Source organism: Octopus bimaculoides, chromosome 2 (genome assembly GCF_001194135.2).
Source record: "Octopus bimaculoides isolate UCB-OBI-ISO-001 chromosome 2, ASM119413v2, whole genome shotgun sequence".
In the NCBI taxonomy this organism is placed as follows: domain Eukaryota; kingdom Metazoa; phylum Mollusca; class Cephalopoda; order Octopoda; family Octopodidae; genus Octopus; species Octopus bimaculoides.
Genome location: NC_068982.1, coordinates 150,398,141 through 150,424,237, shown reverse-complemented (window position 1 = coordinate 150,424,237; position 26,097 = coordinate 150,398,141). Strand labels below are relative to the sequence as shown.

General features: G+C 34.8%; 1 protein-coding gene and 1 long non-coding RNA gene across 2 annotated transcripts in view; one reads left to right on the top strand and one right to left on the bottom strand.

Annotated features, from left to right (window-relative positions):
- The window catches only part of LOC106872135 (ras-related protein Rab-39B), a 37,267-nt gene extending 15,158 nt beyond the window's left edge, over positions 1-22,109 (top strand). Inside the window, exon 2 of the mRNA XM_014919007.2 lies at positions 19,868-22,109. Within this exon, the coding sequence (XP_014774493.1) occupies positions 19,868-20,294 (427 nt within the window). The 3' untranslated portion in view covers positions 20,295-22,109. The remainder of the gene's footprint in view (positions 1-19,867) is intronic.
- LOC128247039 (uncharacterized) overlaps positions 21,239-26,097 on the bottom strand; it is a 6,594-nt gene continuing 1,735 nt past the window's right edge. Inside the window, exon 2 of the long non-coding RNA XR_008263466.1 lies at positions 21,239-25,144. This is a non-coding gene — a long non-coding RNA (uncharacterized LOC128247039). The remainder of the gene's footprint in view (positions 25,145-26,097) is intronic.

The following is a 26,097-nucleotide window of genomic DNA, read 5'->3' as shown; positions in this document are numbered from 1 at the left end:
GGTTTACTCTGTTAACTTCTCACAGTGAAAACCTCAATGCCTATTCTTTTCCCCATAGAGACACAAAAGGTGTTGTCTTAAAAGTTGCAAACAACTGAAGTAAATGTATCCTTTTGATTAAGCACCTACCTTCTCATCATGGAAGCTCAAGGATTTGAGTATTAATATATATTTTAAATCTCCATTACAATATAAAAGAATGAAGAATATTTCTAATTTTCATGCAGCACAATTTATTTATACTATTAATTTGGAAAAAATCTCAGTCTTTCATTAATTACAATACATATAATTTGTTTGATGAATTTTTTTTCTATGATTTGCCTGACAGTAAATCTCAAGTCACATATGCTTTGATGTCTTCTAAAATCAGAGTTGAGTCTCTCACAGTGCTGCTTCTATATGTTGCATATCAACTTTAACATGTATGAAGATGTTACTATGGTAGTTAAATAATATAGTGCAGATGCTTCTGTCTTCCTTCTGGACAGAGGCAATTTTTAGGGTGTTTTCACTCCATCATTCTGAACTCAGTAGAAGAATTCTCTGAGTGCACCATATCAGATATTTGTTCTTTATAAAATTTCTTCAGGAATACTATTAGATCACAATACAGTATCTTATATGGCTCAGAAAGATTGTTCAGCAACTAAAATAAGGTAATAAATCTGTAAAAAAAAAAAGTCCTTTTGTTTTTTCTGCTTTTGAAGCATTTAGAAACATTCTCCCTATTTATCTAAAATCTGTTAGCTGTTTCCACAGATTTCAGATTAGATTATTTGTGAATTTAATCCTTTGATTTCATCATAGTTGTATTATTGTTATTCTACTGTTATTTAGAAGAACTCATCTTTGAACAATAATCCTATTTCCTTCCATTTGTACTTAAGTAGGCAAGCACAATGTGCCTTTATTTGCTATTTTAGGAGCTCATTAATTACATTTGCACTGTTGTCAAGCCACTTCACAGGATTTGATTTAGAAACTATTTGTTACCTGACCAGTTTATTTCATTATTAAAGTGTGTATCTCTCATACTGAGTCTGTATTTCCCACACTGAGTCAGTACCTTCCACACTGTGAGGTGAGCAATTGTCTACTATCTGCCTCCCATGCCCTCTTTCTCTTACTATTTCTCTATATTCCTCATTTTGCTCATTTGACACTGGTATCTCTAATGTCTCTCTTTCTCTCTCACTCTCTCTTGATCTCCTTCTTTTGACACTTTTGATGCATTGTTGCTTGGCCGTGAATCATGTGACTGGTGTCATATTGTCTAATGAATCTTGCTATATATAATGAGCTAAATGAACATATAGGGAGTCTTCTTTTTAGGAGGGATGGTAGAGGTTTGTGGTGGTGCCACACAATTTGAAATCACTTCCAGGCCCATAGAAGTGATATTAAACTCTGTTGCAAATGTTTGTGACCAGGCACTTGACAAAAAATTTATTGTTATTATGATCTCATGGTTCACTGATATCCACTGCACTTTCCTAGACCCCCCCCCCTCAATTAGTAAATAACAATAAATCTTCTAGATAATTTTCCATTCTCTTTACTAATATCTGTTGAATCTAATTCAACCTAGACCTTATACATCATGTCTTATTAATATGCAAATTATATATCTTATTTGTCTCAAAACCAAGCTCTTACCTGGTACTTTATAACTCATTTCTGCTATCCAAGCTACACTTTGTACTTGAACTTCTTTTTGAAAGGAGGTTTCTGTACCTATATAAAGTCTACTCTTCTTGACACTCATCACTCTTCCTTGGACATCAGCAGCAAGGTCTTACAGTTACTTTGGCTCAAACTCTTCTAGCAACCCAATCCTCTTCAATCTTTATCAAAGAAATATATCTCACCTCACATTTTTCTGATGTATCATTCTTGGTATCTTCAGTGCTTTCCACTCCTCTCATACTGATGGTTGCAATCTCCATTGTTTTACACCAATTAATTTCATCCCCTGCATCCCTAACTAACACAGAAATTCAAACATCACATCTGTTATCTCTTTTTCACCACATCTATTGGGTTTAACCACTGTCTTATTGAGATTACCATCCACACATTCACATACAAAGCAACACTTCTACCTACTGCATTCTGTGGCACTTGAAGCCAAGTTGGAACTCAATTCTATTAACTATCTCTGGTGGTAAGTGTTATCACTGAACCATCAAGTACAGCTAGGTAAGTGGTTGAAACCATCCTCTTTAGAATGGCCTTCCACATCCCACACATAACCAAAAGTGGTGCTTTCATAGCTGCATTGCAATAGTTCAGGCAACAGGCATGACCTGCAACACTTGGAGAAAAATTACTTACTACTGTAAACTTGTTGGCTCTTAGCCAGTACTACATCTCCTTCAAGACCATTATCTAAAACTTCCCAAAGTGCAGCTAATTTTTGGGGTCCTTGTCAAATGGATTTCCAACAACTTTGTGGAATCCTCCTCCCTTCCACTTCTCCAGTACCGCAGAAAAAACCTCTATGAATGTATCCAACTTCACTATGCACATTTTGTCTCTTTCCACTCCATCAGAACTGCAAATCACTTCAAAGTAACGATTCTCCAATGAGGTCATATCAATATCACATACATAATCACTGCACATAAAAAAAACTGGTATACACTCTCCTTCCTAAACATGAACAACTTACAATTAGAACCCTCAAGGTTGCTACAAAGTGCATCACAAAAACTAACCTTCCTCTCCCAAGCCAGAAAATTCTAAGTTCCAGCCCAGACATATGCTGTCCCCTCACTTTACCTTTTCTACCTCTACTACAGTTGATTCTACTCCTTGGAGCTGGCTGGTTTCATGTACTCTTGATTTGTCTTGCTTCCTTTCATTACTCATACTGTGTCTGGCCCCACCCCCTTGATTTACACTAACCACTATGCCCAGTCCTTCCTTCCTAGAATGACAGTTCAGCTTTGCATAATTTCTTCTCTGACCATTTTCTTCTTTTCGGCATCACTCTGACATTGCTCAAAGAGGAATCTGTACCAGTCTCAAAGACAATGAGTACAGCCCTTTACTTCAAATCAAACCAATGAAAAAGCCAAAGCACTGAGTCTGTGTCTCCCACATATTTTGGTTAGGAAGAGCAAGTTTCCAACAAAATTGGTTTAAGATTTCAAGCTATTTTAGTTCAGCCTTTTACTGGGTACATTTGTACATTTTTGCAGAGTACACGGATACACCATCATTGTTTTAACATTCTCTTTTCCATGTTGAGGCAGATTTTCTATGGATGGATACACTTCCTATGACCGACTGTCACTGTTTTCCAGCAAGGTAATATTTCCCTATGGCCAGACATGTTTTTCACAGAAGACTAGAAACAAACAACGTCCCTTGTAGGATGCTGATGCCTATTCACAACTGTCACACAGTGTCAAGACAAGAGTACACCTCCATATATATATATATATATATATATATATATATCATCCTCCTTTAATGTCCGTTTTCCATGCTGGTATGGGTTGGACTCTCTCACACACACACACACACACGCACACACACACACACACACACGCACACACACACACTGGACTTCTTTCAGTTTCTGATTCCCAAATCCAGTCACAAGGCTTTATTTGGCCCAGGACTGTAGCAGAAGACACTTGCCAAAGGTGCCAAACAATGGGACTGAATGTGAAACCACATGGTTGCAAGCCATACCAGCATCTATGCATATAGTTTTGTCTCAACTGAACAAGAAGAATAGTGTTAAGATGGTGTTGTAGTTGTTTAGCCCCAAGTCATCCATGACTGAGCAGATCCAATTATTCTCTTGAATATTATTACATCAAGGGCTACATTATTCAGTGTTTCTATTCTCTTTCAAGATGGTAGTGTGCTATTTGACAACTCTTTTTATAAGTCAAGCCACCACACAAATGCTCTCTCTCATTCACTTAGGATAGTTCTGTGGTGTTCTGAGATGTAAATATGTTTTGGGGATTGGGGTGAACACATAGTGACAGGTACTGTGTGAGTTGTAACTTGTTGCAGAAACAAGCTGTACTTCATGCATGTCCAAGTTGTCTTTCATTTTCAATATTGTTTTTTTTTTGTTTTTAGGTGATGTGTGAGTGTGGTCTGTACATAAATGTGTGATGTGATCAGAATTATGTTCTTTATCATATATTGTTGCTTATATAATACCTTACCTGTTTTAGTTTTTCCCTTTATGTTGCTAGTTCAAATCTTACTGAGCCATTCCAGCTATAACTAACCCATCTTTTTGTATATATTGGAGTACATAATATACATCTAGACTACATAGTGTGTACTTTCTTTTCTTTTTGTTTTTAAGAAGGTGAATGATATGAGGGAGACTTGACTGTTATTTCTTGTAGGTCAGGCATTCTAGTTCATTTTATATCCACATATTTTAAGGCTGGAGAACAGTCAATTAAAATTGATTTCACTACTTCACCAGCCCTAGAAGGATGGAGAGCAAAGTTGCACTCACAACATAAAGAAATGCTGCAAGACGTTTTGTCCATTGCTCTACTTATTCTGCAAGATCAGCTTACCATATTGAGAGAGATATTAACATCTTTATTTACTTTATTTCTCCTTATATTAATTTCTGTTTCCATTTTGTCCACTCTGCTGGGTGGTTGGTGTTAGGAAGGACATCCAACTGTAAAAACTATTCCAAAACAGACACAAGTCTGGTGCAGGCTCCTGTCTGGCCAGCTCCTGTCAAACCGTCCAAGCCATGTCAGCATGGAAGGTAGACATTAAACAATGATGATGATTTATAAAGGAAAAGGGTTAAATGATAATCATCTATTAATGTCTTGAATTAAAATATACTATATCAACCCTTAAAATGAGGGTTAAATATTATGATTGCGATTCCATTGTTTTGTGTATGTTCATATTTTTGCCAAAATGTGTAGAGATGTAATTATTTTTGACATAGGTTCAAAGTTAGAAACATTGAAGATGGGGTGAGATACAGTCCCTTGTGAAAGAAAGATGTGAAAATTGAACTCAGAATGTGAAGGGGTGTAACTCTATATAGTTTATATAGAAAGAAAATTAATTTCCACCTTAACCCTCTGGTGGTGCAGTGGGATATCTCATACCCCAGGTGATGTTTGTATGTGTATCTTACATCTGGCAGCAGTTATAGTGCTATCCATCTCAGCACACTTCACTGAGGTAATGCACAATTCCACTTGGTTACTTGCTGAGTGATGAGAAGTGTACACACCTGTTATTTGTGTCTGGGGTTGTGCATAACCCACCATACCATTCACTGTACTATTTATTGACAGGTACATTTTTGTTTCCTTTTCTTTATTATTGTTTATTTTACTTATTTATTTTTATATCTGAAAGGCTGATTATTTCTCACATATATTATTGTCAACTGACCAAAAGTGAGAAATCTTCTTTCCTTTCAGATTCACAATGGTTTACTAAAGACAAACGGGAAAATTGAGAGAGATGGTTGAGAGAGAATTAGACAGAAGAATCAGGATCATTTCTTGATGAAGAACCAGATGAAGAGGAAGAAGAGAGTATAGCTGAGGATGAAACAACAGATGAAGAGGGAGGAACTGAAGCAGATGGCATGTTGCAGACTTCACCAGATGATCCTTTAGAAGAAACAGATGAAGCTAATGATGAAGATGAACAGCAGGCTACCAAGAACACAGAAAAAACAGTTTATAGGCAAAAATAATAAAACTCTCTGGAAAGAAGTTCCCCCATGTCTTCCATGGCATACATGTGCACACAACACATACAAGGATTCACCAGGACCAAGAGAAGCAGCAAAATATGTGTATGCTGCAAAGGACTGCTGGTCTTCGTTTCTCACACAAGAACTTCTGAATGAATTAGTAGCTTGCACTAATATCTACATTGACAGTAAACAAGGAAAATATAAAGCTAAATCAAAAGAAGATCATACTAATGAACGGGAGATGGAAGCTGTAATAAGACTGCTTTATCTGTTAGGAGTTTTTAGTGTTAACTGAATGAATATGGAAGATGTTTGGGCAACTGATAGTACAGGAATTGAAATTTTTCCAGTAACTATGTCTTTGCAGTGATTTTGTTTCCTGCTGAAGTCTATGAGTTTTGATGACTGAAGGGTCTATGAGATTTGATGGCTGAAAGGAGACTGGAAGATAAGTTGGCACCTTTTAGAATGTTCTTTGAGAAATTTATTGATAATTGTATCTCCAGTTATAATGTCTCCAATTATAATGAAATGTTAGCTGCTTTTAGAGGGAACTGTCCATTCAGGGTCTACATGCTAAGTAAACCAGCAAAACACGGCATAAAAATATATTTTGGCAGATGCTAAAACTTTCTGTGTCATGTATGGAGTTCTATTTGGGGAAACAACCAGAAGGCTCTTCTATAGTAGATAATTCAGGAACAGCAGTGATAAAATGGTTGGTGTCTTATATAAATGGGTCTGGAAAAAATATTACAATGAATAATTGGTTTACAAGTTACGGATCTGAAGTTGGTCTCTTGAAGAATTACAGGTTAGCATTAGTTGGAACTCTGAGAAAGAACAAGAAAGAACCTCCCCCTCAGTTTTTTGCCACAAGAGGCAAAACTGAATACACAAGCTTGTTTGGTTTCCAGAAGGATGTTACACTGACCTCATATGTTCCCAAGAAAGATAAAAATGTTGTCCTACTGAGCACAATGCATCATGATGCTACAATTGATGAAAGTACAAAAGAAAACCAGAGATTATTACCTTCTACAACAGTACTAAAGGAGGAGTAGACACTGTGGATCACTTGTATTCCATCTACAATGTTTCCAGAAATACTTCACATTGGCCAGTTACAGTTTTCTACACTATACTCAATGTTGCAGGAATAAATGCATACAATATATTCATGGAAAACTCTCAAACAGCTGTCAGGTGCTTAAAGTTTCTGAGGGAACTGAGACTCAAGTTGGTGGAGGACCATATCCATCATCAGAAGACAAACTCATATTTGAGGAAAGACTTGAAAAGGAAGATTCAACATTTCTCGGCATCTAAGGAATTACCTCCAAAATGTCATTGTGAAGATTCCATACAAAGATGCTCATTGTGCCCCAGGGCAAAAGATCATAAGACAAGAAATTGCTACCAGAACTGCTATAAGCCCATCTACTTGGAACATGCTATGTACATTTGGATTGACTGCTTCGCTCAGAGTGATGAGGATGATAGTGCAAAGAATGAGTTAACATGAAAGGAGCACTCTCCCCACCAAAAAATAGTTTTATTTTGTTTGACCTTCATTTTCAAAGAGTACTCTCGTTTGTTTTTGTTTACATGTTAAATAAATACATTATATCAGAATATGTTTTTTGGTAATATTATTGCTTCAGAACACATATAAAGAAATAAAAAGTACTAAAAATAGCTAAACTATGAGTGGAGTTCTCCATACCCCACCGCACTAACTATGAAAAATACAAAACCGCAACACCAGAGAGTTAATTTTAAGTATTTTATGACTGTATTAGCTGACCTTTCTCTCCTTTTTCTTACATTGGAGGGTACAGATTTGGCTGTTATTTCTGACAGGTTTTCCTCAAAGTTGAAACTTTTTTTGTTTGTAATTATCAATACATTGAAATAAGCTAGTCAGTGGACCCATGCTAATTCACATTTATCTGCAAGTTTAAACTGTTCCTCATACTTCAAATTTTTGTGTGCTTTTATAGTTGTCAGTAAACAAATAAGCTAAATAGGTCTTAAATAGTTCTAATTCCATAGTCATTGGCCCAGTGGTGAATAAAGTTGAAACGGAAATACTAATCAGCTATAATCTATAAGTCTTAAGCCATGTCAGCTAAGAACATTAAATAATTGTTCTGAAACAACCTGATAAATACGTATTCACACATGTACATACATGAACACACACACGTGTGTGTGCGCGCACCACTCACTCATTTTAAAAAGATTAACATCAAAAGTTGTTCTTGAGGTGAATCTCAATCAAGCAGTTTGATAATCAAAGACATTCCAACCATGACTGCCTTCTCTTTTTAATGGTATTCAGGGCTGCATTATCTAATGTACCTTTTTCTTTACGTAAGGCAGCAAGTTGCTATTTCTTGCCACTAGTGACCATTTAAATGTTCTGTTGTTGCTAGTATTTAATATTTTATTTTACAGTAGCTCTTAAATCTGTCTAGTTCTGTTGTAGCTATAGTAGGTGTCCTCTATCCTCTCTATTACAGGTACATGGTGTAGCTAACATTATCAACTTGCTGAATGTTTCATCAAATACAGAAATGCTATTATTAATTTTTTTTTTTCATTTTATCTAGTTTCAGCTCATGAGCTGTGGCCATGCTGGGGCACTGCCATTTGGTGTTGCTACACAATTTTACTTCACAAATTTTACTTCAGGAATTGACATTTGGTGCATGAGAGAGTTTGATACAGCTGCTCTCATCCGCACCTCCTGCCGTGAAGTTGGTTCATCTGGGACACCTGACAGGAAGAGGTCCAGCCTCATCTTGAAGACACCTACATCCACCGCATGCAGGTCTCTCAGGTCCTTCGGGAGGATATTGAAGAGCTGTGGACCTCTGAAGCCCAGGCTATTGCAGTAGCTTGTCCTACATCTTTGGCACTATGCAATGGCGTCCAGTTCTTTTATTTGTGTAACTTTCGATGCCAAAGTTTGGGACAATTCCTTCGAGGATCTTCCAGATGTATATTATGGCATATCTTTCTCGTTAATTTCTTATGTAGGGACATGACCAGAAATTTGGGAGGTGGGAAGTAGTAGATTATATTGACTCCAGTACTTGAATATTTTATTTTATCAACACTGAAAGGATGAAATGCAAAGGATTTGCATTTCAAGATTTGAACTCAGAATGTTTAGAGTTGAAACAAATTCTGCAAGATATTTTGTCTAACACTCTAATGTTTCTGCCAACCACAGTTCTTAAATTATTATTGCTGTTGTTGGAGTGGTTGAGATGGTAGAAAGTTGGACTCAATTTTCTTTATTGGTATATAGTTACTTACCCCAACAAAGTTCAAATTTTTTCCAGGGTGGATAAAATGGCTATCAGTTACAAAGGGTATTGAAACAATTACACATACTCAATCCACTTTTACAAATCTCTGATCTTATACTATCATCATCATCATCATTTTGTGTCTACTTTCCATACTGGCATGGGTTAGATGGATGTTTGCACCAGGTTCCAATCTCATTTGGCATGGTTTGTATGGCTGGATGCCCACCAACCACTCCAAGAGAGTAATGGGTGCTTTTTATGTGACACTGGCATTGGCCACAACTATTTGACAGATTTTCTCAAGCACAGTATATCGCTGGCTGGCCAGAGAGTTGCATCAGGCTCCAATTGTCTGTTTTGGGATTGATTTTAATAATTATGTACCCATTCTAAATTATTTATTTGTTAGTCTGGTGAAGATGAGTAAATGTTATCCCTCTTCAGGGAATTAGAGATAACAAGTAGTTAATATAGGAGACGAAAACATGAGCATAGAGTGAATTACAGAGGAATGCATCTTGAGACAGGATGACTGGTCAAAAAGTGAAGGTTGTTGTTGTGTAGGCTGTTGTTATTTAGATTTAGTGAACCCTGGTTGAACAGCTGTATGATATTTATATAGTTAGTTGAACAACAGGGTGTGATCCATAGCTTTTTATATAGACTATTCCAACTTAGAGCAGTTTATTTGATGGAAGGAATGAATTGTGACAATCTGAGTGTTTCATGTCTTTTGCTATTCCCGTATACTTGTAGACTCTAGTAGGAGCTTCACTAGAGGCAAGTAAAGAGGTTTCAGCTGTAGTATGACAGTTGCTGTTTCTCCTTCATCTCTGATAGTCTACATCCTTGTTCCAATATAGGAGCTTGTACATAGTTATTGGACACGCTTGTGATAACAGCCAAATCCTTTTTAACCTACTCCCTACTATTTTAAAATGGTAAAAACATATTGAAAATTTCAATTCAGAAAATAATATAACGGGATAAAAAACAATACCCATGACTGGAATGTCAATAAAGCCAGCATATAATGAATGATACAGGGAGGGGGGATGTAAGTGCTTTGAGTGTGTTTGAGTGGGAGTGATAAAATATGACTATCAAAACAATAGTAAATTAATGTTTATAAAGAGAAATGTTATTTAATGGTATTTAATGGTCTTGTTGTGAGAGAAAAGTAAATAAAATTAACTTATGTCATAGTGAAAGCAATTGATATTAGAACATGATTCACAAGTCAGAGTTGATTAGGTGTTATAAAAAAAAAGATAGTCTTAATTATCACAGACATTCAAATTATTTAATCCAATCAATCTTTTATTCAATACTTCCACCTCAGAATTGTAATTAGCAACAAATGTTTTCTTCATAAAATATTTTTTGTTTTTACTTGTTTTACTTTGAGGCCCATTTTAAATATGGCTTCCACATTTGGAATTTATTCTCTAAATACTTGGATAGATTCCACTATGAGAACTAGATCATTGGCATACTGAGTTCCCATGGATAGCCAGTTTTGAATTCCTCTTATGGCCTGAAGAACTTTAGTAAATAGCATAATACTGAGAATTGAACCCTGCTGTATACCTACCTACCTTGTGTGCTAAATTCCTTTTTGAACTCATTACTAACTCTCAACTTGCTGACTTACTTCAGTACATTGCTCAGAAGCCATTCAGCTATATCTAGCTTTCTTAGTGACCACCAGACTACAAGCAAGGTACCCTATCAAAGTCTCTCCAGACTGGTGACTGCTAGATATAGTAGCTTACTTTTAGCTAAGAACTTTGGTTGTAATTGTCTCTCTGTGAAAAGAGAATCAAAGGTACCTTGACTCAACACAAACCTAAACTGAATCTCATCTAAACTAATTTATCTGCTAATCTGTTAAGCTATAAATTTTTCTATTATCTTCATAACTTTGTCCATCAATTTGACACTGCCAAACTAGTCATTGGTTATGTCATCTTCCTGTACTACTTGATTGAGTATGCAAGTGACTAATGCAAGCCTTACATTGTTGTTATTTTTAGCATCACATCTCCTATCCTTAATCATGCTTTTGATTATACATCAGTCGACTTCAGTATCTGATCTCTCTTAATTCTACTTAGGAAAGGCTTTCTTTCTCACATGCATTCTCCATATTCAGCAACCCCTTGTACAACACTTCCATGTCTTTTTCTTAATGTCAATTATGCCAAGTGCACTGGTCATTCTCAATACCATTGCAGTATTAACACAAGTACTACTCTTGCATATAAGGATTGTGGCTGTCTTAATTTTAGTATGAATTAATGGGTTTGATTCCTTTCCTGTCATCAAATACTTTACACATGGACTAGATGTACTTTATCATATCACGAATACTAGAGAAATTGTTTGCCAAAATAAAGGGTCCTTACTACTCTGTGTCTGTTTTTATTTAGAATTACTGTTCTTCTAAATAGGTTGTCTTTGTTCAGAGTTCATATTATCTTCCTGCAGAGTTTTGATTTAAAATTTCTGCTCTCCTAATTGAGCAGTCTTCATTGTGGCCTATGTCTCTATAATACTGCTAAGAGTGCTCAAACAGCAAAGGCAATGAAGAAAAGAGAAAGACAGGGGTAGATTAAGAAAGGAAAGAGGTAGTGTATGTTTACAGTATATTAGATTTGTTTTGGATCAAAAAGCAGGGCTTAGGGTAGGCTGTATGTTTTGTTTGTAAAGTTTGAATTTCTAGAAGTGGATGGGATAGTTAACAATAAATAAACTTACAAGATGCAGTCAGAATAATGGTGTAATGAAAAGAAGTGGAAACCACCCAGAACTGCTGGCTGGTGTTTTTCTTTTTGCTTTCTTAAAAGAATACTGTTAAATGTGTTGGGATTTCTACAAATTCAGCAAAGTTCAGAGATAAAAAACAAATGTGTAGTAATAAATTAATTGTTCTTCATCATCATCATCATTATCATCACTATTTAAGGTTTGCATGAGTTTAATGGTTTAATAAGTTTGCAGGACTGTGTCAAGCTCTAATGTCAGCTTTGGCATGGTTTCTGCGGCTTGATACTCTTCCTAATACCAACCACTTAACAGTGTGTACTAAGTACTTTTCTTGTGCCACCAGCACCAGTGAGGTCACAAAGTAACTTACAAAACAGGTAAGAATATGAAAAGGGAAAAGAAAAGCCCTCCTGACTCATTGGTGCAGGGACTATTTGAGAGAAGGGAGGTGGCTTTATCCCAAGTGTTGAGAAATTTAAATATGGTAGAGGGACAAATAAATGCAGGTATCTTGCTATAGAGAAAAGACATGGCTACCCTGCCTTTTTTAAGGGTGGTCGGGAGTAAATGGGAAGACAATAAAATGCTAGTGATGGGAAACCAGAGCAAACCTTCAGAGTATAAAGGTAACAGGTCATAAGCTCCTCTGTTAGGCCTGGATGACAATGATGAATGGAAGGGGACAGAGAACTGAGCCCTGGTGAACTCATCACTGCACTCATGACTAACTTTCAATTATTGATAGTATCCCTGTACATGGCTTTCACAAGCCATTTATCTACTCCTAACTTCCTCAAAGATCACCAGATCATAGAGGCAGTGACTCTGTTGAGGGCTTTCTCCAGGTCAACAAATGCCAAGTGCAATGGTTTACTTTTAGTTCAATACTTCTGCAGTTCTCTTACTAGGAAGATGGCATCAGTAGTACTTCTCCCTGGCACAAAACCAAACTTCATCCATTCTAATTCTGTTCCTAATTAATTGGGCTAGGGTTGGCATTAGGAAGGGCATCCAGCTGTAGAAACCATGCCAAAGAAGACATTCATGATGCAGCCTCTGGATCTATGCCAGCATGGAACATGGACATTAGGTTACAGATATTTTAAGCATCTCAGTTGTGATACACAGTAGATCAGGGGCTTTCCTTATCTCTATATCCTTAATTGCCATATCTATCATACTAGGATAGCTGATCCCTCTGTTGGGTCCATGTTGGAAAGATTATCCCATGCATTTTCCACATTTAATACCCTTTCATAGTAACACTTCCATAAAGGCATGGAAGTGTTACTTTCTTTTTTGAATCATATCATTAAACATCCATACTCACTTCTCTCCGACAATATCTCGATTCTTTCTGATACATTGTCTTACAATCCAAAACACCTCATACTATATGACATTGGCAAACTTTTCCCTTTTTGCTTCTGCCTTTGCTTAATAAAGCTGTCATCTAGCTACCTTTCTGATATAATTCTTTGCTGCCTCCATTTTCCAATCTTTCCAAGCCTGGTTCTTTGCTTTTATAGTCCTATCTATCTCACTTCCATCACCATATCACCCTTGTTCTGGCTGAAACTTTGCCCCAGCTGAATTCGGTCTTTAGCCCTCAGTAGGTCCTTCTATTTAGAAATTCCAGCTGTCCATTACTCCAATCCTTTATTGTGTACATTTGAATTTACATGAAAGTTATAGCAATAAATCTATGATTCTGTGTAAAAGAAGGAAGTGAGAGATGATGTGTGGAAAAGAGAAAATAGTGTTGAAATAAAAACTTACTACTATAGAGGAGTGGAGAAAGTGGTTTTGCTTTTATCTGTGTTACATTTCGTAACTAAGAATCTATTAGATGTTTCTTCATGGAAATAACATTTTAGTTTGTAACTTACTTGTCCATCCTGGCTCAAGATATTTACTTGTATCTTGATTGAGTAGCTTCAGCTATTTGTGATGAGCTACCAGCATGATTACTGATACATATTAGGAGTTTTATAGTCTCTTGTATGTTGTTTTAGACTCTTGGGCTAGGTACTTTTTCAGTAATTTCATATAAGACATCTAGTTCTAGTTGAGAAAACTCTTTTATGTTTGTTTTGAATGGCCTCTTTTTCAAGATAATGCTTCATATCTATTGATTTTTCTTAAACTATAGTCCCATTAAAATATTTTCTTAATGATAAAACAATCTTCAGTTCACACTCACTTTCCCTCTCTCTCTCTCTCTCTCTCTCTCTCTCTCCCTACATAAATGTATCTACTTCATAGTACTGGTCAGCATGTTTGCTTGCTTAAAAGACTATTGTTAAATCTGATGTGATTTCTACAAATTGAAAGTTGTTCAGCAACACTAATATTCTCTAATAAATATTATGACTTTTGGTTATGATTTCAAACATAGGTGCAAGACCATGAATTGATTAAATTGACGCCACCCCATGACTTATACTTTTTTTTTTAATCAATCCTGGTAAAATGTAAACAAAATTAACCTTGACAGGATTTAGAAATAGAGCTTAGGAGTTATAAATAAATACTGCCATTCTGCTAATCCACCACCCTCCAATGGTTAGTAATAACAACAACTTTACAGGTAATTCCAGTTCTTATTCAGAGTAATTACACTTGTACTTGGATAGGCTGTTTTACAACTTGTGCAGTTCACATCTTACTTGTTTATTTCATTTTTTGCATGGTTCCTATTGTTTGATGCCCTTATCATCAGCCAGTTTACAGAGTGTACTGTATGCATTATATTGTGCCACCAACCGTAAAGAAATTGTCCAGTGCAAGCCAGATAGAAGAGTCCCTTTTATCTCATGTAGGCTCTTATTTATAGTTACTTCTGTCCAAGACTGGTAGCCTGTGATGTCTCTTGCTGAATCTATTTCTTAGTTGTATGATCTACCATTTTTAGCATTTAAACTGGCTCTGTCTAGCCAAAATATTCTACTGGTTTTATGTTCAAATTGGCCAGATCCAGCTTCTCACACTTACCTTACAATATTGTTCTAAAAATACACAATCATGTCATTCAAATCTCAAAGTTACAAGATAATGTATGACTAAGTAATCTGAATACTAAAGGGTTAAGGGAAAAGAAGAACCTTAGTTACTGACAGGGAGAAGCTTGGTTGTTAACCGATGCTGCTTGGCATAAAGATTGTCTCCAGAGTTGGCAGGGTTGCAAAGGAACTCTGGGTGTGAAGTAAAACTGTCTCTATAGTACTATATAGAAGGATTGTTGAATGTTGACATCTGAGAAATTGTTAGTTACATTTGCTGGTGTGGGTACATATTAATCCAAAACAGGCTGGTTGTATAACCTACATCAGTGCATGTTTAAAGGAAAGATTTTAAATAAATTAAATTTTAAATAAAGATTCAATTAAGTTTAAAATTTCATCTTGCTTCTGCCAAAAATTGCAATCCAGCAAATTCAACTCAAGAGTTGTTTACTTTTAACTGACTCAGTTATAACTGCTACTATTCAGTCAGCTTCAAAGCATGATGGTGTGAGGGGAAAGTGACAACGTAGAAAAGAGAAGCTGACTGACCTAAAGCATACTGGCTGTAAAATTTGTAGGGAATTATAATGAGTTAGTTTCTCCAACACTAATGCATGTATAACTTAGAAATTTGAAATAATTTCAAATAAAGATATGATCAAATTTGTTGTAGTGAAATATTTAAATTTATTAGACTATAGACTCTATATAATATAATAATGAAATTAATGATGTTGGGATATGTCATGGACTGTGTGTGTGAAAATTTTGTATTTCTAACTAAAGATGTTTTTTAGTAGATGTGAATGTGAAAATATTGCTATGATACTGTTTGTGGATAGGGTACTGCTAAATTTAGAGAGAAACAATCAGAACTTTTCCCAATGCAGACTACCACCAGTCTACTCGTTTTTTTTTTTTTTGCCTTTTTAATTTAGGTTTTATCAAATTAAAAGGAAGCTTTCAATTGTTGGCCAATTATCATTATCATTTTCCGGGTGTCCATAGGTTGCATGAGTTTTGACACTCATTGCAGTTATAGTCACATAGCACATATAGCAACAAAGAAAACTGGCCCACTTTGTTGTGTATATCTTAGTGAAAATTGGGCACATTTTATCATATCTCTGTCAATAAATAGGTTGTATTCTGCAGAAGTAGTAAAGAGTTTCCTTAGCCAGTTTTAGTCCAAGAGTTATTATCCTCCTAATATTTTAATTAATTTGATGGTTGTGTTTTTACTGATTTCAGTCATTAAATTGTTGCTATGCTGGGACACCATTTTTGGCGATCACAATATTGCTTGTATTTTTTTACTGAATATTCTCAATTTCAAAGGTTGAAATATGAAGTAGTTTTAATCTTTCTCTATCATATTCAGATAAAGCTAATACATATTAGGTAAAAGGCTAGTTCATTTCTCCACTCTATCTTTTCCTTTACATTCACTTCAAATTATCTTTGAATCAATCAGACACTGCATACATTCATTTAGACTTCATGTTATATTGATTAAATTAATGCTTTTTTTTTCTTCTCTTTGCTTTTAAAAGATGACTGGTCCCCTTTGACTTTGCAGGCCCTCAGAAAACAATCAGTTGCCATATACAGACCTCAGTCATTACAACTATGAGGAAATACATTATAGGACCTACCATCCCCTATCTTTTAGTTTTTCACTCACAATTATTTCATGGGGCTCCTAAAAGAATTATATAACAATTAAGTGAAAACCAAGCAAAATATTTAGCCGAATGGAACTTTTAAAATCCAATACAGATATGTCACTAATAAATTAGTCTTATCTTCAAATGCCAATTTATTATTATGAAAAACATATTCACTTTGGTGACGACAATGAATAACTTGAAATTCAGTCTGTTTGAATAATTACTTTTTAGCAACTTATTAATTTAAAGCTGTAAAAAAATGAGATAAAGAAAATCTTGAATATATTATCTCTCTTCAAAAAGATGAAACTAACAAAGTAGCATCAATATATTACAAATATCTCTAGTTTTACTAATAATTATATTAATTAGACTGCTTATTCATGATCACAACTTCAAGTATGACATTACAAAGCCATCTTCATTTTTTATTAATGTTGAGAGAAGTACTGTCACTCTAAAGATTAGTTACCGACAAGATCTGTTGTACTCTAAGGATTCAGATTACACCATAGGAGATAAATTGACAAAATACTTAATCATTTTGAGGTTATCTCGTTGGTGATTTTTCTAAATTTTCTGAACACTAACCCTAAACATAGAAAAACATGTCTATACTAGAATATCATTTACATTTCTTGAATGCAACAGTTGCTAGACTTATATTGGCTAAATGCTAGCCCAGTATGTTGCAATCACTTTCCATGTCTAAACCCACCTATCCCATTATATGTTGTAGCTTCAAATTCCTACATCAAACCTTTCTTCCTCAGAAATCCAATCCAATCCAATAGTGTTTCTTCCATGCTTACATTCTCCTTCCAGGTATAAGCCTACAGGTGGTCGAATTAAACATCAACCTTATCAGAGTCCTCTTCCTCAGATTTGTAATGTTAACAAAAAAATGTTTATTTTAAGTTATTTTATTTTAGAATTTGTTTTATATTTTTATTTCAGATGTGTGTCTTGGTAAATGTATTATTAAATTCATACTGTAGTCTCACGTGAGGCCATGGTATTAAGTTAATTATATAGTTACCTTCACACACACTCTGCATACTTCATATATTGAGGACTTAAAACGTTTGTGCATATAAAGCATGGCATAAACATATAAACACTAGGTGTGTTCATATTTATGTTTTTATGTGTATACACATACTATGTGAACTTTCTTAATTTATAAGCATATTAACAATGATGCCTTATAAATTATATAGCATAAACTACCACCATTAATTGAAATAAAACAAGACTTTATGTATGGATAGTTTTTGTTTGCTTTTTTGTATATTTTTTTAATGGTTTTACTTGGGATGAATGGACTGTACCTATAAACTTCACACGATGCTTTTATTCATAAACTCTGATATAACTAGAATGATTTCATTTGTTTATTGACTGCAGAAGGATGAACTGTCACCTCAAGTACCATTTAACCTCTTTACCAGCTCTACCTACCTCACAGTGATCATTTGACTTAAATATATTTCAGTCAACATGAATATCATAGCATTAATTATTCAATAGTGTTTACAGGATTATTAAATTCTTCATGAATTATCTACTTCAGTGGTCTTTTTTTTTTTTTTTTTTCCAATTTCTCAAAATTTAGCAAAGTGCTAAATTAAATTAATTCTATCACCTGTTGATACCAGGTTTTGCTTCTACATTTTTTTCTAATTCTACAGCAGATTTCACTATGACAAGGTCATCAGCATTTAAGAATTCCCATGGACAACTGGTCTTGAATTCTTATGACCTGGAGATAGTCCCCTACCTGCACAGTCTTCATTGCTGTATTTATCTTACTGACAGCACCCCCTATGTGGCTTGTATGGATTTTACCAGCCATTTTTTTACTTGTAGCTTCACAGTAACCACCAGATAAGGGAAGGGACCCTGTCATAGGCTTTTGATGAAAGCAAATAGTGATTTAGTTTTAACTGCATGCTTTTCCCACAGTTGCCCTACTGTCTTATGTCCTTTCATACCAAAGCTCAATCAGTTTTACACAAACTGTACCAGGCAGCAAATATACTTCACCACTAACGTACCCAAGACAACCTCTTTTCTTCACACAACCTAAGCCCATGACTTCAAATCTCCTGTATTGTTCAGATAAAGAACCTGGCTTACAACTAGAAAAATTATCCATCCGTAACATCTGGGTGGTTCTATCCACTTCTGTTATAATTACCATTTGAAATGCAAAATTTCAAGATGCACAACCTGCAAATTGCAGCTAATCTCTTGATAAAAAGATATTTTCTCAACTTGTGAAATCTTCCAGCTCTATTTCTCTTTACCTTTAATGGCTCTGTAAACATTACTGACAGAATGTTTGCATCCAATTCCATATTGCACACGCATACTATTACAAAACTTTATGCTTCCATTATACATACCAAATAATGAAACACCTCCAGTTGGTTCAAATCAATCACTGTCCTTGCTATATTCTTCAATCTTGAACTACAGGCATCAAGCCAGATTTTTGAGAAAGGTGTCCCCTCCCCAAGAGTAATCTCCCAGATTTCATTATCACTTTCCAGCATCCCAAATATGAGACATTGGTTAGCAATCACTGTATACTTTCTGTAAAAAGTATAGTGATTACTATCTGCACTTCTGTGACACTCACCAGTACCCCACACTCCTGAGAAATTCATTGAAACTAATTTATTACACTTGATGGAGTCAGGCACAGAAATATCCTTAACTGGCCACCTGTGGGTTTCATTGATTTTTGCCTCTTGAGTTAGAGGTTTTCTGTTAAATCCCTCCAACATAGCATGTGCTGATGGCATTCTGATTCACACTCCCCTCAACACACAAAGTTCTTCACATTTTTCCCTCTTGTAAATAATTTGTTTGGTTTTACCTCTCACAATGTACAGTCCTAGAGTATGAGGGGGATATAGTGTTATTTTGAAGGTGTACAAAGATTTGGTTATTTTTAGATGATCACATTGAGGTTCATTTGGTAATTCTTATAAAGACTAATCATTTATGGTTGAATTATTATACATTCAGACAGTAATCTAAATGCAACATAGTGTAAGAAGTTAACCATATTGTACAAAAATGGTCAGTTGATATGTTCTTGTATAACCAGGAATTTAAATTGTGAGAAACCACTTTTGGTATAACCTCATACATCAGTGAACATTTCTTATAGATACCTCTTCTCTTATCAGATTGCGGAGAGAGATTTTGACTGACAGTGTTTGGAATGTTTTTCATATATTGACATTATTTAACATCTTTTTACAACCACATCAGTTATCTTGCTTAGTATATATATGTGTGTGTATATATATATATATTTCATCAATCTTATTCAAATTTCTTTCTGTGATTTTTCAGATCCATAACAAGATCTTACTACCGAAACTCTGTTGGAGCTTTAATAGTTTATGACATAACAAAACGCAGTAGTTTTGAACACTTGGAGGATTGGTTGAAAGAGTCGCAGTTGCATATAGAACCACATAAGGCTGTTTATCTGATTGTTGGCCACAAATCAGATAAGGATAATGAACGTAAAGTGACAACCCGGGAAGGACGTCAATTTGCTGAATATCATGGACTAAGATTTTTAGAGACTTCCGCCAAAACTGGTACAAATGTGGAAGAAGCCTTTCTAGTTGTTGCTAGAGACATATATCAAATGTTAGAAGAAGGTAAAATTACAGTTGAAGAAGGCTGGGACGGTGTGAAAAATGGTTTTGCTCGACCCAAAGAGACTTTACATTTAGTAGAGGGTGAACCAGAAGGTGGAGGTTGCTGTTGACTATTCTCATTCTTACGCAATAGTTTTTCAACTACTTCCACTGCAATCTTTCACCTTCTCTCTTACTTTTTTCCCTGTAATTCCGTCATGTTTTAGCTGGAATTCATCTTGTAAGAGACTTCTTCCTTACAAAATCTGTTTTCCTATATGACTGAAATCACTGACGATTTATTTTAGAGGTCGTTTCAATATCGATGAGAAAACCAAAAAATTTCTAATCTAAATATTCATTGTGTAAATGTCTAGTTTAAAATACTAATGCTTGCTTCACAATCTTAATTTGTATATTATTTGCCAGTCAACCAAAATCATTTAATGATTCTCCATTTTCCCAAGAAAATTGTTTTATTAAAACAATAAAATATTCAAATGAATCAAAATTTAATCACAAAATTCCTCATCCCCCTATCTCAATGCAATGAGAGTCATTCATCCTCTAGCAGCAAAATTCTCGATTACTAACGTTTCAGGTTGGACAGAAATATTGCCTTGTATTTAATTTGGTATAACTGAATGATTTGATATAAAAAACAAAAAACAAATGAGATGTGTTAATGATTTGAAAATGATCAACTGAGAAGATACTAAGGAATTCATATAAGTATTCAAAGTTACCAGCAAGAAAATAGTATAAATTATATGATGAACTTTTTCACACTAAAAAGAAAAAAAAAAGTTCTCATATGTAAGGAAGTCTCAGTTGTAATATTACAACTGAGACAATGAACTGAAGACTATCTTCCCTTGTAATTTGCCATCTTTTAGACTGCTAATTGTTAGTCTACTGCTATTACTATTTCAGCAGTTGTGTTGCTTTCTTTTCTTATAAAGCAACAACACTTCACTATTAATACATGCACACATATACATGTGTGTGTGTATTACATTTTGAATACTAAAACTTTTCAGTTAACCATTCTACCAACTTATTACTTAATTCACAACTAGTAATGAAATATCATGACCTAATGCTTATTTTTAATGGTAATTAATAATATCCACTATAATTATCGATTCCCTTGTACTATGTTAAAGAATTCAGTATGGATTTATTCGATTGAATATAGGCAGTATATATTTTATGAAAGCCAGAATGGAATGCAGCCAATTCATCCAGAATTATGTCAATCTTGTCTTAGATTCTTGAATTTTCAACTCCAAGCAGTCTCTCTGCTCAATGATATGCTGAATATGCTGTCACAAATATATCTTACACAATAGCAACCCAGCATTTGATAATATGCACATGTAAAAGTCTCAGTGTGAATTTTCAAGACTTCCATTGTTCTCATTAACATTTTCCTTTCCATTTTACCAATTTTAAAACAAATCTGAGCAGCTACCAACTTCTCCCTATTTTTTAAATGTATATTAAGGTCAGAAACAATCTACTCTGCTTCTTTCAACAGTAACTTTGGGCTTAAAATGTCCAGTATATATTTCAAGATATCCTAGCATTAGGCAAAATGTGTTAAGCCTATTGCATGATCAGAAACAACATCTGGTAATATATGCTTCAATAAAATCTTTGATATTTAATGCTATAGATATATTGGTCTTTATGGAAAGCCTAGAAATATACTGATTTTTCAATTGGTAAACCAGGACAGTAATGGAAATGCATATTAGTTTTAAGTGCTACAAAATATTTTGAAGCTGATAGCATGTCTTTGTAATATGTTTGAACATTATATTCAATGCTGTTTCAAATGGAGGCTTGTATAGAATTTTTATTCAATGTAAAACTAAATACAGATTTTTCTGCCTCTTTTGCTTCCAATTACTTGTGGCAAGTAAAATATTAGCAATGGAAAATGTTTGAGCTTGTTTCTTTTATCATCTAACCTTCCATTTATATGTCAACTTCTAACTAGAAAAATGATAGCAAGTGAGAGTGAATGTATTATTTAGAAAAAAAGAACCTGGAACAGATTTTTCAGTTATAGAAACTTCATTTCAAACAGAGATGCAGTTATAATTGTGATGTTTAAAGTATTACATTATTCATTCTACATGTTAGCATGACTCAGACAAAAACTTTTGAGGCAGGATTTTTACAGCTGGATGCACTTTTTGCCACCAACACAAACATAATTGCAATTCAAATGGAATCACATAATTATGTGAATTTGCACTGTATCCTATACTTTCAAATGCAGTAAAAAAAACTTTTCCCAAACTTCGATGACACATTGCTGATAGTTTACTCCTGTCCTGCAGCCCTTTACAGTTCAGACATTAGTATAAAATGAATACACACAACTGTTAGAATGCTTTTATCATGCATATATTGCTAATATTATAAATGCATTTTTACTTTATTTCTCACTAAATCAATATTTTATACTGATGAGTTGCATTTAGAATCCATATAATTTCAGAAGAGATTAGGATGTCGGAAACCTGATTTAAATGCCAGCATAGAAAGCAGATGTAAAACGATGACAACTAAATATCTAAAAGTGTAACTCTTTATAACAATATTTTCCACTGAATTGCAAAATTTCCATATTTCAATTGATAGTTACTCATTTTCTCCAATCAACACCACTACATCTTTGCTTATTCTTATTAGGAGACCTTTCCATCAAACCCAACAGTTATCTACTTACACTACATGGCCATGTTACTGCAGTCATCTACCCTAGATTTCAGATGCTCAAAAGTAACCCCACAATTCTTTCAGTAAATTAACATTTTACTATAAGTTTCTATAAAAATCCTATTAAGGTACTAAAAGCCTTATCATATCAAATGCACATGTTCTCTTATGTACTATTCTTTCAGGTACAATTGTAGAGACTGAACTGACAGGTCAAAGAGACTGCAGTTGTGGCTATCTACATATAACTTAATGGAAACTGACAAGTGATTAATGTAGATATCACCTAACAATTCCCACTCTTCATGCTTTAAACCTCTACACACAGGCATCATCCATATGCAAAGAGACATCTTTCCAGAAAAATGTTAATAAAAGATGCCTTACTTAACTGCACAAAGACAACCAATGTATACACCAAGGAAGCAAAATCCTACTTCACAGGATTGTACCTGTAATTCAAAGATCTAGCCTGAGAATTGTATGAAGGGTATACAGGTTAGCAGAATATTCGTCTTCTACTTTCATTTCACAAGTAGGAATTCAGTTGATCAAACAACTGGATATTCACCATTGAAACGAATGAAGAATCCACCATTGGAATAGAAATATACTCATAGTAGTTAAATAGGAAAAACATGAAATAGGAGTAAAATTTCAAACTATAGACATATTTTTCCAGTAGCAGTGAGGGGAGAGTTTGAAAAATATAAAAGAAATGTTTAGAAATAAGGTGAAAAGTGGTAAAAAAAATGAACTGCTCCTGAAGAGAATTCAGCCATCCAAGAAAGGAAGGCGACTGTCACAGAATACATCTTTGGTGGAAACTGCAAACATATTTAATGCATCATCGTTCTCAGCATGGAGGCATCAACATTGTTTAACATCCACCTTCCATGCTGGCATGGGTTAGACAGTTTGTCAGGAGCCTGCACCAGACTTGTGTCTGTTTTGGCCGGGTTTTTATGGCTGGATGCCCTTCCTAACACCAACCGCCCGGTAGAGTGGACCAAGTGCTTTTTAATTAGCAAAAGCACAGGCGAGGTCAGTTTTGGCATGGTTTTTATACAGCTGGATGCCTTTCCAAATGCCAATCACTTTACAGTGTGGACTGAATGCTTTTTATGTGACATCATCACTGGCAGGGTCACCAAGTAACTTGCAAGACAAAGATCAATCCTTTGAGAAGGGAAGAAGCATTGGAGGAGGTGATCTTGTGTCAGATGATGAAAGGTTATATAATGAGACAGAAATAGGTGTCTTGCTGTAGAGGAGGTACATGGTTACCCAGCTAGAAAGAGACAGACAGATCAAGAATGAAGTTATTTTAAGAATGAAAATAAGTGGAATCTATCACAGTGATAAGAGCATAGTAAAAGATATTAAATTGACAAAATCAGCATGGCAATGCTACCGACATGTATAGATACAGCATCATTGTTAAGCTGATCCACTTCTGTGGACAACTATTTCAACAGACTAGTGGTTGAAATATTTGTAATAGGGAAAAAGAAAACAATTATTAGTATCTTATATTCCTTTACTGGTTTCAGTAACTCATCTTTAACATCCTCTTTCCATGCTGGCATGGGTTGGACGTTCTGATAAGAGCTGGCAAGCCAGAACACTGCCAAGCTCTACTGTTTGCATTGGCATTTCTACAGCTGGATGCCCTTCCTAATGCCAGCCACTTTACAGAATGTCCTGGGTGCTTTTTATGTGGCAACACTGAGGTCACTAAGTAACTTACCCCTCAACTGAATGGGGGGGGGTATATTGAGGGAGATGGTTATGTACCAAGTGATGAGAAGAGTATGAACAGAAGGATAGAAATAAGTATCTTTTAGATACATGGTTACCTCAGTTGGAGAGAGGGGAGATAACGATGGGGTGTGAAAACACAAAGTGTATAGCACTTTACAATTAGTTGTACAAATCTAATCTCGTGAGATTTGAACTTGAGGTGAATTTAATTCAACCAAGATTTGTAAATTGCAAACAAAACAAATGTAAAACACCTCAAATTGCAAACAAAACTAGATTAAAAACAACTGTTGTTCTTGCACATATTTTAAACAAGTTCCCAACTCATTTAAATAAAAGGGGTCCTTGGTAGTGAAAAGGTTGGGAACCACTGTTTTAAACTCAAGGCAAATTAGTTTTGAAACTGATATAGGAATATTTTCAAGAAAACTGTCATTTCACGGGATATCCACCCATCCTGGATATTTTGCTCAGTCGGTATTACCTAAAATATAAAATAATATCCAACTATAACAATTAGATGTTAGATTTTAAAATTTACACATACAGGTATAATGGTTGTAGCAAGGTCTTATATAGTATGCAAAGTACCTGACATTACATTTTAGTGTATAAGACTTTGCCTAATATAATTTAGCAATTATTATACACAGTCATTCAACTAATAAAGACTGCTCGAACATGAATTGCACAGTACATTCAGACTTTTGTCACATCAATAGTAATATTTATAGGGGTCAGTGTCCTTAACTAATCTTCTGTAGGCTGATATTTAGCCTGAGTATTTATAAAATTTATGTAAAGGGTAATGTCCGTTACAAGGAACGCTGAGAATTATAGTTAGGAGAAATTCCAGTCGCGAACATTGTCTTTACTTTTCAATGTATCCAGAGCTACTTCATCCCCTATGTCCTTCCATTGATTTGAGGGAAATCTGGTTCTTACAACTAAGTAGAGCTTTTCTATTTTGACTGAGTGCAGCAGTAGATGAGAGGAAGCAATGATATTTGTCTTACATTTGGATAGACTTTGCTTAGATATCAGATATGATGAATGAGATAAGTACTCTAATGTGTACTACGTTTGTTCAGAGGACCCTGCCAATGAGAAAAAAGAAAACCCTGCCCAGAGATAGCGGTAACTTCGCTCATCTATTGGCTTCGACAATGTAACAGCAAAACCTACGCGCAAAAAAATTAAAGAATGATTGGCGGAAGTAAAGATCATGGACAGCAGCCCCTTTGCGGTTTTTTTCGGTTAATGTCTAACAAATACATCGGCACGAAAAAAAAATTGACCTTTTTTTTTTTTTTTCAGTGGATTCCTGTTTTCGATGACAGAGATTCTGAATATGCTAAAAACCATATTTTCAAAATTTTCAATTCCCCGCTCCCCGAAAAAAAGTTAAAATTAAAAAATTTGAAAAGATGGTTTTTG